The sequence below is a fragment of the Drosophila willistoni genome (assembly GCF_018902025.1).
Source record: "Drosophila willistoni isolate 14030-0811.24 chromosome 2L unlocalized genomic scaffold, UCI_dwil_1.1 Seg168, whole genome shotgun sequence".
Classification (NCBI taxonomy): Eukaryota; Metazoa; Arthropoda; class Insecta; order Diptera; family Drosophilidae; genus Drosophila; species Drosophila willistoni.
In genome coordinates, this window is record NW_025814047.1 from 16,737,691 (window position 1) to 16,751,788 (window position 14,098).

A 14,098-nucleotide genomic window follows, 5' to 3' on the forward strand; every position below is an offset into this window, starting at 1 on the left:
CGTTACATAATCATCTTGGATAGTCGTCATCGGACTTCTTCATCATTGGCATTTGCAAGACATCATCGTGGACATTTACGTGGAGCCCTATCATAACCTAAGTCAACTTGAGTGTGTAAATTTACAGTATCAATTTCCACTCAAATTTTGACTCAATTACCACTCATTAGCGATCGTAAAGCTTTCACATGCTTTACACTCACATGTAAAACACTCGTAAGCTTTAACACGTGCTAAGTATTAAGCACAGCGGAGTAAGTACTCAAACTGTCATATAGAGAAACGATCTACATATTAAAGCTCACTTATTAAGCTCTTGAGTGAAACTTAATGCATTTGAGTGTTTTTATTAAAACTAGAACTCGTTTAGCTCACGTTTAATTCATTTCTAACTTGCTACATTTCTTTCGTTAAGGGCCCAAAATGTCTCCACCAAATGAAACGCAGCTTCTACCTCTCAGACAACAACGGAATCAACTGCAATCTAATATTCAAAGTTTAAGAGCTAGAATCGATCTTGAAAATGACCCTATTATATTAGATTGTCAGTCTCAAATTATTGAGTCGTATTTTAAACAAGCATTACAAGTTCTAACCAATATTGAGAAGCTAGATCCAGCAGATGCGAATCGGGCAGAGATAGAAAATCTTTTTATCGAAACAAAGGCAATCATATTACGGCGCATTGGCGCAAGTAAAAAGGAAAAACCAGAAGAACTTAGTTTCTTTAATTCATCGACTTATCATGGTGGACATCATAATCGGCTTCCATCCCTCAAATTACCTAAATTCGACGGCAAATATGGGGAATTCAAAAAATTTATTACTTCATTTACAAATATGGTACATGAAGACAACTCATTGTCCAATGTTGACAAATTTAACTATCTAATAAGTTGTCTATCTGGCCAAGCTCTAAGCGTAGTCTCGCCATTTCAAATATCAGACGAAAATTATCCCAAGGCCCTAGAGCGCCTCAACGAGCGATATGACAAGAAAGTTCTTATTTTCGTAGAACATATTTCAAGTTTATTTAACATTGCTAGCATGAAAAAGGCAGACGCTGTTACCCTACGTACAATTTTGGATACGGTTTCAGCTCTACGCGGATCATTAGTGTCTCTTGGGTCTGAAGCTGATGTATTAAACGCAGTACTTATTCACATTGTTATGTCAAAAATTGATCTTGAATCCAAACAAGCATACGATCGGGTTCAAGAATACAATAAATTGCCAGACTGGGCCGACTGTTATCAAATTCTCAGTCGACACTGTCAATATTTGGAAGGGTATCTGCGAAACCGACAAGAGGAAAGACCCGTCAGAGACAACATTCATAGTACTTCAAAAGTATTTGTTGCTGCCCAAAGTAGATGCATTCAATGTCAGTCAACTGAGCATAGGTTAGCATTCTGTCCAGTTTTTAATTCGCTACCTTTTATTGAGCGATTTAAGATTGTTAAAACAGCGTCACTTTGTTTAAATTGCCTCAATAAGGGTCATCCAGCCTCAAAGTGTCCTTCATTGAATAGATGTCGTCATTGTGGAGGTTTGCATCACACAAACATGCATAAGGATTCAAACGTCCAGGGAAATTATCAACTACATGGACCTACTATTCATAATACACATGACGAAAGTAAAACATTTGCAACATCAATGTTGACTCGCCACGCTCGGCGGGGATTACTTCCAACAGCAATAGTTCTTATTCAAGACAAACTTGGTGAGTTTCAGCTCGCAAGAGCATTACTTGATTCGTGCTCTGAGCTTACCTTTATAACTGAAGAATTAGCCAAAAGGCTTCAGCTTCCGTTTCGTTACGATCATTATGAGATTGCTGGAATCGGTGAATTACGTACACATATGAAACATTCCGTATCTACCAAAATTCGTTCAAGAATATCTCCAGATGAATGGAATATGGAGTTTATCGTGACTAAATCTATATCTCTACCTCAGCCTGAAAAGAGACTAGATGTGTCAAATTGGGCCATTCCCAAAGAAATTGAGTTAGCCGACCCATTCTTTTATAAGCCCGGAAAAGTAGATCTATTGCTTAGCGTAAAGGAGTTTTTTGATCTACTTAAAACTGGTAAAATTAGTTTAGGAATTGGTCTTCCTCATCTAGTGGAAACTGCATTAGGATGGATCGTCGGGGGTAAGATTGCTGAACCTCAATCAACTCAACAATACACTTGTAATTTAACGCAACAGCAGGACCTTAACATATTATTAGAAAGGTTTTGGAAAATGGATGAAATACATGGAATTCAAAATAAAGATATTTCGTTAACCTCAGAAGAGCAAGCATGTGAAACTCACTTTCAGGTGCACACACAATTCCTGGATTCAGGGCACATACAGGTTCGGTTGCCTTTCAAGGAATCTCCTGAACAACTTGGAGACTCGTTGTCCTGTGCAAAAAGACGTTTTCTTCAACTCGAAAGACGACTTGCAACACCAATTAAAGGAAATGTACATCGATTTTTTAGATGAATATCTTAAGTTGAATCACATGGAGGTAGCTTCGTTAGATAATTTGCAATCGGGAAATCATTACATTATTCCTCACCATTGTGTCCTTAGACCGCAGAGCTCATCAACTAAACTTCGCGTAGTATTTGACGCTTCGTCTAAATCATCATCAAATATATCATTAAATGATATTCTCATGGTTGATCCTACTATTCAACAAGATCTAATCCTAACATTACTCTCGTTTCGTTTGTATCGCCATGCTATTACAGCAGACATAACAAAAATGTACAGACAATTTCTCGTCGCACCTGAGGATAGAAGTTTCCAACAAATCTTGTGGCGAAAGTCACCGCAAGAACCTATTCAATTATTTCAATTGAATACTGTTACCTATGGGATGTCGTGCGCTCCATTTCTCGCAATCAGGTCCTTAAAGTTTTTATCAGAGACGTATAAGGAGTTGTTTCCAATTGGAGCTGCTGTATTAGCTGAGGATATGTACGTCGACGATCTACTTTATGGAGCTGACTCAATCAAAGAACTCAATGCTAAGACGAATGAAGTTACCAAATTGCTCTCAAAGGCAGGCTTAGAATTGACAAAGTGGAATTTTAGTGGGGCACCAACAGATTATGAATATAATCTCAATATTGACAATAGTGATGTCACCAAGGCTCTTGGCATGTCGTGGCTGCCAACTGAAGATCTTATATTATTTCGATTTGATCTTCCATTAACTGCAATACCAACAAAACGAAAAATAGTATCGATCATGGCCAGGCTCTATGATCTGCTAGGATTATTAGCGCCAGTCGTAGTACGCTACAAAATCTTGATCCAAGACTTGTGGATCGAGCGCTTGGACTGGGACGACCCGTTGCCAGAGATCTTACGGACTAGATGGCAACAACTTGAAGCTGATTTATCTAATCTTGACATGGTTCGAGTAAATCGATTTGTTAACAGATCACCAAAAAATAAGTGTGAAATCCATGGATTTTCGGATGCCTCAAATCGAGCGTATGGATGTTGCATATACGCAAGGGTCTTGGACAACGGAAAATATGTAACTTCATTGATCATTTCGAGATCGAGAGTTGCGCCCACTCAATCGCAAAGCATACCTCGTTTAGAGCTTTGTGCTTCCGTTTTACTCTGCCAAACATGGACTAAAATCAAACACAAATTAAACTGTCTTGTCAGCAAAACATATTTTTGGACAGATTCAACTGTCGTTCTCCATTGGATTAAAATGCACCCATCAACTCTAAAATGCTGTATTGCCAATCGCGTATCAACCATACAAACTCAATCGCAGGATATCATTTGGAGTCACGTGCCTGGAAAGGATAATCCAGCCGACATTGTTTCACGTGGCTGTGCAGCGCGCGATTTGATGCAGACAATTTGGTTTCATGGACCAAGGTTCTTAACACTTGATGCATTACATTGGCCGAAATCTGAAAGAAAGACAGATTTCGAGCCCAAAGAATTAGAATTGCGAAACACCCTTGTATTGAAATGTAGCACTAGTTATAAAGAAAAGAGCATAGTTGAGCAGATCATTAGTAGACTATCATCGTTTCGTATGATTGTGAGAGTCTTAGCATACGTTTTACTAGTTTTCAACCGAGTTCCTATTAACCGCAATAATACGATAAATGCTACAAGAAGCATTTCAGTAGAAGAATTTAAATTGGCTTTTAATCATATAATCTCTTCCATTCAGAGTGATGTGTTTGCGAAAGAACTAAAGGACTTACAAGCAGGACGAAGTCTGAAGCCGGAGCTTCAAAAGTTAAATCCATTCATCTCAAATGAACAGATAGGTTCTCAAAATATTCGACTTATCCGTGTTGGAGGCCGTCTTGCAATGGCTGACATACCATTGGACGCTAAAATGCCGTTATTGCTTCCAAAGACTCATAATTTCACTTATAAATATATTGAAGATCTTCACTTGCGAAACCTTCACGCGGGAGCTAAGGTTTTGATAGCGATTCTGCGCCTAACAGTATGGATTGTAAATGCTCGCGAACTGGTCCGAAAGGTTGTTAGAAGTTGTACACATTGCTATCATTACAAACCTGTATTAATGCGACAAATCATGGGTAACCTCCCAGCTGACCGTCTCCTGGCCGAACGCCCGTTTCTGATATGCGGAGTAGATCTATGTGGACCATTTCTTACGTCGTACCGCATTCGAAGCAAAGTTCCTTACAAAACATATTTGGCCATATTTGTTTGCTTTTATTCAAAAGCTATTCATACAGAACTAATCTCTGACCTATCTGCTAATAATTTTATTCTCTGTTTGAAGCGATTCATCGGACGACGTGGCATACCCAAAAGGATTTATTGTGACAATGCCACCAACTTTGTCGGAGCATGTTCGCAACTTGAAGGCTTCAAACGGCAATTCTGTTCAGAACTCAATGCAAAAAATCTGGAGGAATTTAGCCGAAATGCCGGCTTTGAATTCAATTTCATTCCACCGCATGCTCTCCATTTTGGAGGCTTATGGGAAGCCACAGTAAAGTCAATGAAGACTCTGCTCATCAAAAATTTGACCTCTTCTCATTTGACGTATGAAGAGCTTCAATCGATTGCAATTGAAGTGGAGGCGATATTGAATTCCCGTCCAATATCCATTCACAGCGATGATCCCAATGACGGGGAGGCTCTGACGCCAGCACACTTATTGATCGGATGTTCACTGCAAGCGATCCCTGAACCGGTAGTAAATGACTCAAAACTTTCTTATCTATCTCGTTGGCAAAGGGTGACCTATCTCAAGCAACGCTTCTGGGAACTCTGGAAGCGCGACTATGTACATCAATTACAAGAACGCTCTAAGTGGTTGCATCCCGAAAACAACATCGCAAAGGATCAATTAGTTCTCATCCATGAAGACAATCTCCCACCGCAACGCTGGATTACTGGTCGTGTGGTCGAAGCCATACTTGGTGCAGATGGAAGGGTCAGAGTAGCCGATGTTCGCACCAAGAAAGGAATTATTCGTCGCCCAATCTGCAAACTTGCTCCATTGTCTTTAAGAGATGACGTTGATGTAAATTGAAGGAGTCATACTTCATCCTTCAATGGGGGAGTATGTTGGAGGAGACGTCATTGTTAACTTAGATTTGTATATATTAAAATTTCTTATATTATTCGTTTAAGATTATCGGAATTTCTACCACTGTATTTACATTAACATGTTCTAAAAGCTTCTGTTACATGGCTCATGAAGAGCTTCTAACTCATGAAAACGAAATATAAAAATGACTTCTTTCTGGAATTCGAAGAGGAGAAGACTTAATTTTCCTCACTCCACTCCACATGCTATTGAGCATTGGAGTTTTGTACCATCTGCAACTGGGCAGATCAAACAATGTTAAAATGATCGATTACATCGATTTTTGATAGAAATACATGAAGTTAGTCAATAGATAGGAATCTATATTGTTTAAATGCCAGGCTGGTGTAATGAGTGAATCAGGCAGGACCGACGGGTAGTGGCAGCGTTAACAATGGGAAAGAAAACACCGCACAGTAACAGAAGAGGCTTATCTTTTTTTGATATGAAAAAAATAGTATTTTGATACCAAATGAAAGATAATAAAATAACCTTAAACTTGTGTATTGAATTAGCAATTGGAGATAAATAGAACCAATCGAAATTCGAACTTAGAAAAAAAACTTGCCGTACCAATCAATAGTGGTTTGGGTTGTACTGCAGGGGTTGTATATCTCTGATTCAGCCGGATCGGATCACTATATCATATAGCTCCCATACAAACGGCAAAGTCACGAACAGTGACTTTACTCAATAACTTCGTTATTTTCTGAGCTATTGTCGTGAAATTAAATATTGGTGAATTTATTACGCCTATTAACGACTGTGCCAAATTTGATCAAGTTTGGTTGACTATATCATATAGCTCCCATAGGAACGAACGGTCCAAAAAAGTGACTTTTGTCAATAACTTCGTTACTTTTAACGCGATTATTGCTTTCAACTCGAACATTTGTTGGTTTAATATATCTGTTAATGACTGTGCCGAATTTGATAAAAATCGGGTGACTATATCATATAGCTACCATAGGAACAATCGGTGGAAAACAGTGACTTTGATTAATAACTTCGTTATTTTCTATGCTAAGATTGTAAGCCGTTCTTTCACAAACATTAGACTTTTTAGATTGAACGGTTTTCCACTGTGAATGCCATAGGTAAGGAAGGAGTAAGAAACAACTTGCAAGGGTATACCAACATTGACGCGGTCGAAGTTAGCCCCGGCCCACAGGCTTATAATACATTAGATATCCTTATTTAAGTTTTTTCGGTTCGTGGCAACTAGAAAATCCTTCTAAATTTGATTTTCCAAGATTTGTCCCAAAACGTCCAAAACGGCACAGTAAAATTTTTTGTGTATTGAATATTCAAATTTTAATAGCCTTCATTTCACCATTATATTTCCCTACATTTACGTTAAAATCTTTGTTGTTTAAAACGTCCCAATCTAATTAGGACAACTCGAATAATTCGAGCGCCTTAGTACATTTAGTACACTCAACTCATTGTCTTTTATTAAACAAAGCTACATATTTTAGGGCATTTGACAAGTACTAAAATTCAAACTCATTCATTTCATTGTGTAGTTGTCACTCATTCATTTGATATTAATTCGAATGGATTTATTTGACTTTGACTTTTCTATCATTTATTCAGCTCTCTAATACGTTCGGTAATTTCTTAGCTAATGTTTAAAATAAATAATAATTAATTTTAATAAATATTAGTTTAATTTCTTAATTTTATAATTCACATATTTCGTTTGAATGCGTCGCGTAAATTAACATACGAAAATCTGAAAATTTACACTCAAATCATTACACAATACACGCATACGTTTACAGTTTGTGTATGTGTGCTCATCTGCTTTGTTGATTTAACCCTACTTCCTTGTTTAAAAACCCTTTTAGTAGTCCCTTACTTATTTCCGTCTGCGTTGTAGGGACATAATTCGCATCAAGCACTTATTTTCGGGCTGGTCATAATAGGCGTTTTTGGCTTAATGATGGAAGTTGATTTTGAGTATTCTTGACGGGAGTAATAGCATTTTCTGTGTGACCAGCTTATATGCCACGTTTTGCAAACACTCTCGTCGACATGTTACTGCGGATGCAGACTTTATGTTGATATATGTACATAAATGATAAATGCGCTAATACCGGATGTGCTTAGCAAACCTATATGAAAATAGGTCATTCGACACGTTTGCAGGAGAATATACCAATCATTTGGTCACAAGTGAAACCCGGTTTTTGCAAGCGCAATTATCCTCTGATGTTTTTAACTTATTTGTGCCTATTTACCTATCGATTTGAATTATAGATTCCTATACCTCAGTTGTTTGAAGGACGGTTCTGTATGCTAATAAACTTTCGCATCTTTGGAGAACAAGTCTGGATTCTCCTTACATTCGTGCTCAATTTGTGACTTTTCCAAGTCTAAATTGAAGACAACAATGAGCTCCCAATTAGAACCTATGAATAGGGATTCCAGGAGAAGGAAAATAACCCAATCTTCATTCGTTGAATTCAAATTATGAACTCAAACTTAAATAAAATTTAAAGAATTGTTGTGTATATAAATGAACGTTTTTCGGGGGTTGAAAATTGTTTATATTTCATGCTCAGCGTTGGCAACTTGATATCGCGCCGCTGTGAAAATCCTAAGTGTTTTCCACAGAGTGTGGATGCATGTTTTGTTTGGTTTTAAGCAATAATAGTCATATGAATCTTTATGACTTATTTTTGTGTTATGTTTTTGTTTCGTTTTTACACGATGTTTAATCTTAAACAACCTATTTCTTCAATTTTATTAGAATCGTAAGATCCAAGTTCATTAAAAGTCTTCACTGTGGACTTATTTTTTCGCAACAGTTTTACGTCTGAATTCCATGAGTCTTTTAAGAAAAATGAATGATTGTCTGCTTACGCACACAAAAAAACGAATCATATGAAGAAATGTTATCATGCTATAAAACATCAAAGCTTTTTATGTGAACATTTATCTTAGGACATGGGTCTTTTGTAACGTATCCGATTGGATTTTCATGTAGGGTCAAATTTGACCCTAAAAAGGAACATGTAACTTTTCATTTTTTCACGTTCAGGAAAACCAGATATCCAAAATAGGTTTACCAAAAGATCGAAAAACAAAATAAACTAAAAAAAAATTTATTTGAATCAAGCAATTAATGAACAAAATATTAAAAAAAAAAAAATGGTAAAAAATGATACTGTAAGGAATTAGGGTTAAAGCAATGACGTGGTAGGCTGCTGGCAGAGCTGTTGGCTGGAGGACAAACAGGAGTGATTTATATTGACTTGTAACTTGTGTTAAACCAAGGAATAAAAAAAAAATTATGTTTTGTATTTTTTAAAGTAAATTTAAATAAAACCGAAGGCATTTATTTTCATTCCCTTGGAAGATGAAATAAAAAACGGTAATCTTTAAAGTACAAAATATGAAGTTGTTTTCAACAAATTTTTGAATTAATATTTAGTTGTTCAACCTTATTTTTTAAGACTTCGCGGCAACAATATCTCATGGAATCAAATAACTTGGTGCAAATTGCTGGTTTTAAAGAATATCGTTTAACCTAGATATTTTCCCTGTATTCTTGCTTATTTTTGGTTTATATCAAGAAGTTCTTTTCTTTAATATTCCCTAAAGGCAGTTTTATTAAGTTTAAGTTCTGGGAGTGAGATGGCCGATTCAAAACACTAATTTTATTTTCCTTGTTTGCTAGCTCGGACGAGTGTTTGGGATCGTTTTCCTGCTGATATCACTTTAAAGGCAATTTTTGTTCGGCATAAGGAAGCATTGTATTGCTAAGGATATTTCTCCAAAATTACGGACCGACACTTGACGAAGAAAGCATCCCCAAAACATAATGTTTCCACCTTAGTGCCTAACGGTCTTTAAAGTGTGTTTTGGATCATAAACAGTACTTTTTCAAAAAGGCCCGAAGCACATGTTGGGTAGCAAAATCTGATCTATGTTTTATATTTTTCTTGCTCAAGCACGGTTCTTTTCGAGCATTATATGCCTTTAACAGCTTTGATATCAATCTTGCCCGGATAACTTATTTTTAAGCTTTTCCGATGAAAGGAATGGGTTTTTATTCGCTTCCAGCATGATGACCTGTTCGAAATTTGACGTTGGAGACGCGTTTACGACCTCGATTTACTTGCTTGTATTCACAATGAATAGCGGAAAGCCCTTTTACTTTTGAGCAATTTATTTCTTTGGCGATCTCTGCAATTGAACGACCAGAGTTTGTTAGTTTTTTATAGTTTCCCTTCCTTTCTCTGGGGAGTGCGTTCCACGACCCATACTGCATATCATGTTACTAAATTTAATGGACTTTAAACATTTTTTATGTAGAATATTATATTAAAACTAAAAATTGACATCTATGAGACTTAAAATGTTTTTGACTGAAAATATACGAAGCGTTTCTATTTTTTTCCAATCGAAAACCGGGTTTGTTTTACTATCAAGCATGAAGAAAAAGTTTCGCGAAAGTAGGGGTCGATATGAATTAAAATAACATAACTACTATCCTACTATCCTGTTTAAGAATACACTGATTTTCAAGTCGGATAATTTGCCCAACGTTGAAAAACGAGATTTAAAAATCAAAAAAGGTTGCCGTTTCTATTATTTCTTACAACGCTGTAGTTTATATACGTTTTATTTGACAAGATTTCCAAATGGAGGTGTGAAGTTGATTTGCACCGACGGCCGGACGCACATGGCTACTTATATGAAGTTAGATTTTCATGCTGATCAAGAAAATATACAGTCTGTCAAGAAACACTTTACACAGTGTTAAAAAGTTAAATTTTTTGACTTTATGTACAAAAGTAAAGAGTTTTTGTTTAATTTAACTAATTTTTTTCAATGGTTAACTGTTTAATAGTTATTTTTAAATCAAATTATAAAAAACAGAAACGAAAACAATAAAGGTAAAACTTAAAAAACAACCAAAACTTAAATTACACATATTTGATACTGTCAAGAAACTCTACACATTTCGATTTGTTCATCTCTTTTGCTCTTATTCGTAGAAATAACGGTGATTTACCGCTAACTTTGCTTTTGAAGTTCATTACGAAGCTCTTCTTTTGCATTCCCTTCGATTTGATTGTGAAAATTGGTTGAGTAAGGATCTAACAACCGTAATAATCGGATTTTTGAAAAGCCCGGCAAAAGATTGTGCTTCGAAGTGGTCCAATTGATTTTATTCCGACTTTGAACTTTGGAACACTTTCCGTCACGGTTTGGGTGTATATCCATTCGAGGAGTCGATGAACTGACATTTATTGATAATACCATGAACAGCAGCCTAGCAGTATCTGGAAATATTGGAAGCATATTTAGCACAAAGTGCCATCGAATTTGGATGCGTAGGCGACAATAAGGCGAATTTCAAATTTTACCAAGACAACGACCCCAAACATAAGGAGTACAATGTCCGGTCTTAGCTTCTTTACCACTGTGGCAATTGTTTTTCTTGATACCGAAAACATTTCTACGAGTTCTGGGACAGATTTGCCCAATTGACGATTCTATAAAATCAATTGGACCACTTCAAAACTCAATCTTTTGTCGGGCATTTTAAAAATCCGATTATTATGGTTATTAGATCCTTACTCAACGAATTTTCACAATCAAATCGAAGCGAATGCAAAAGAAGAGCTGCGTGATGAACTTCCAAAAGCAAAGTTAGCGGTAAATCACCGTTATTTCTACGAATAAGAGCAAAACAGATGAACAAAACGAAATGTGTAAAGAGTTTCTTGACAGTGTCAAATATGTGTAATTTAAGTTTTGGTTGTTTTTTAAGTTTTACCTTTATTGTTTTTTATAATTTGATTTAAAAATACATACTTAACAGTTAACCATTGAAAAATATTACTTAAATTAAACAAAAACTCTTTACTTTTGTACATAATGTCAAAAAAATTGAGCTTTTTCCAGTGTGTCAAGTGTTTCTTGACAGACTGTATACTTTATTGTGCGGAAACGTCTCCTTTACTGCGTTACAAACATCGGATATATTTTAAATAAACAAATAACCTCTGCAAGGGTAAAGGAATTATCTAATTAATTAAACTTAATACTGACAGATTTGTAAACTTTTTATTAACTTTTATTAACGGAATATGCGAACAACCAATTTGCAAACATTTTTGAAATCTCTGTTAGCATCTACTTCACTACTATTTTTGCGAACACAGCTGTAGATCTTGGAGACACTGAGAGCTAAAACCATGAAATATGGTATGTAAACCAAATTTGTGTATGTGATCAAGTATATTTACACGCCCGCGCAATTTAAACAGAAATGATTTTGACAAAGCTAGAGACATACAATTAAGCAAGTGCTTTCATTAAGACAGTGCAAGGAATTAAGATTTTGCCACCCCCCTATTTCATCTATGTACATATTTTTAAAAAAGGTAGAGTTGCCCGATGGCGGCGGTAGGGTACTCATATGCTTACATGTGTATGTATGTATGTATGTATGATGTATATGAGTGAGCGCGATTTGCTTTCAAAGCATCATGTAAACAGAACTTTAAATACATACATTAAATGTATACACATACATATGTATGTATTTAATATAAATGTCAAATATTTGTTTTACTTGGTGCATGGTATACCGAAGACGGCGAGGCGATTTACTTCATTAATTTTTTATGTTTTTACTCTATTTGTTTAAAAATATTGCAATATATTCATTTTGCTTCGACATACATACATACTTACATATTGTGTATGATTGGGCATATTTGCATATGTATGTACATACATATATGTATATATGTATGTATGTACATGTGTATGTATTCTTTTGTAAAGCAGTACTTTTAAGTGTTTGTGCAAATATATGTACATATGTATGTATGTGTATCTCCAACATGTACATACATACATAAGTACATATATATGCATTAATGTATGTATGGATCTACATATGTAAACATAAAACCATAATAGTCTATTTATTCCATTAATTATGCATTCTGTAATGATTGATTGTAAATTTCGAATATGAAAGTGCAAGTAAAATTAATTATGACTATTTTTATTTATGGCGTAATAACACACGCAGATACATATGTAAGTACATTCACACATTAACACATGAATATGTATATTTTTTGCATATGTATGCATACAAACATAATTATGTATTTACATATATACATATGTACGTATGGATGTATATGTAAATATCAGGGCGTCAGTAATTGAAGTACATACATATGTACATATTTAATTCTACATTTGTTGCTATCACACTTGTGTGATTGAATTCTGTTTGGCTTACCTTAATAGAGAGGCAGTTGAATATCTGAATTATAATGTGCGACGATGAATCATCTTGCAATTGTTTTTGTTTCATTCCTATAAGCCCACCATTTTTACAATATTTTTTTTCCCCAATTGAATGTTTATCATCAACAAAATTAGACTGATGTAAGATTGGAATTGCGCTTGCTTTTGTAATATCAGCCTTTTCACTTTCTACTGTTTGATGCAAAGGCAAGAGCGAATGCAATTTATATACGGACGCCGCTGATTCCACCGGTTTTGACGTCGAAGTGTTTTTATTTTGAAATGACTGAAGCTGGGAGTATTTTATATTCCCTTCATCATTGCACTGTGTAACTGTTGATGCAATAGTGCTAGTAGAAGGGTCATTAGATGTGCATTGTGACCTGCAAGGGGACTTGTCAACATCCATTTCAATATCGTTTAGAGGTGCTGTTGCTAAGGTCGAGTTAACACATCGACATGGTCCTTCGCCTTTCGTAAAGTTGAGAATTTTACAGGAACATTCAGCTTGAACGTTATTTGCATTGGCGTTGGTCGTAGTGGCAATCTCATCTTCATTGGACTGAGCTTGTGTTGGTGTAAAATCGTATATTTGTAGCTCTGCGATATCGCATTCACTGACCAATGTGAGACACAATCGACAAACTTGACGAAACTTATGTGGTACATAATACATTATTAAATTTTTTTTTTAACGTTTCCAATCGAAATTGTCGTAAACTATACTATTGCAAGGGACTAAAAAAGAATTTTAAAATAAATTATAAAAACAATGTAAACACTATTTGTCACTATTTCATTGCAACAATCCACGTTCATCTCAGAAATAAATTGGTTTTTCTGCGCCCTGAATCGGAACTAATAGTTCGCACATGATTATCAATTAGGGATGGAAATGGAACTAACCGCCTATTACCCGATTCCTACTAACGATCTTTCACAATCTCTTTTGTGGTTGGTGCATAACGCCCGGTTCCCACAGAATATCTTAACAGCTGATTTTACAACTGCCACAGAGAACTAAATAATTTATATATGCTGCAATTGTTTTAACATAAAAGAGAACAATATTTTACATATATAGTAAATAAATCATAACATTATGCATATAAGATATGCCATAATACATTTATCTGTAGGCCTAAGTCTGCGTATGTATATATAAATAGGTTTATTAGAGCTGATGTGTTC

At 35.5% G+C, this 14,098-nt stretch overlaps 1 protein-coding gene across 1 annotated transcript in view; it reads right to left on the reverse strand.

Annotated features, from left to right (window-relative positions):
* The window catches only part of LOC111519658, a 49,550-nt gene extending 35,767 nt beyond the window's left edge, over positions 1-13,783 (reverse strand). Inside the window, exon 1 of the mRNA XM_047009675.1 lies at positions 12,900-13,783. Coding sequence (XP_046865631.1) covers positions 12,900-13,583 — 684 coding nt within the window. The 5' untranslated portion in view covers positions 13,584-13,783. The remainder of the gene's footprint in view (positions 1-12,899) is intronic.
* Between the last annotated feature and the right edge of the window lie 315 nt (positions 13,784-14,098).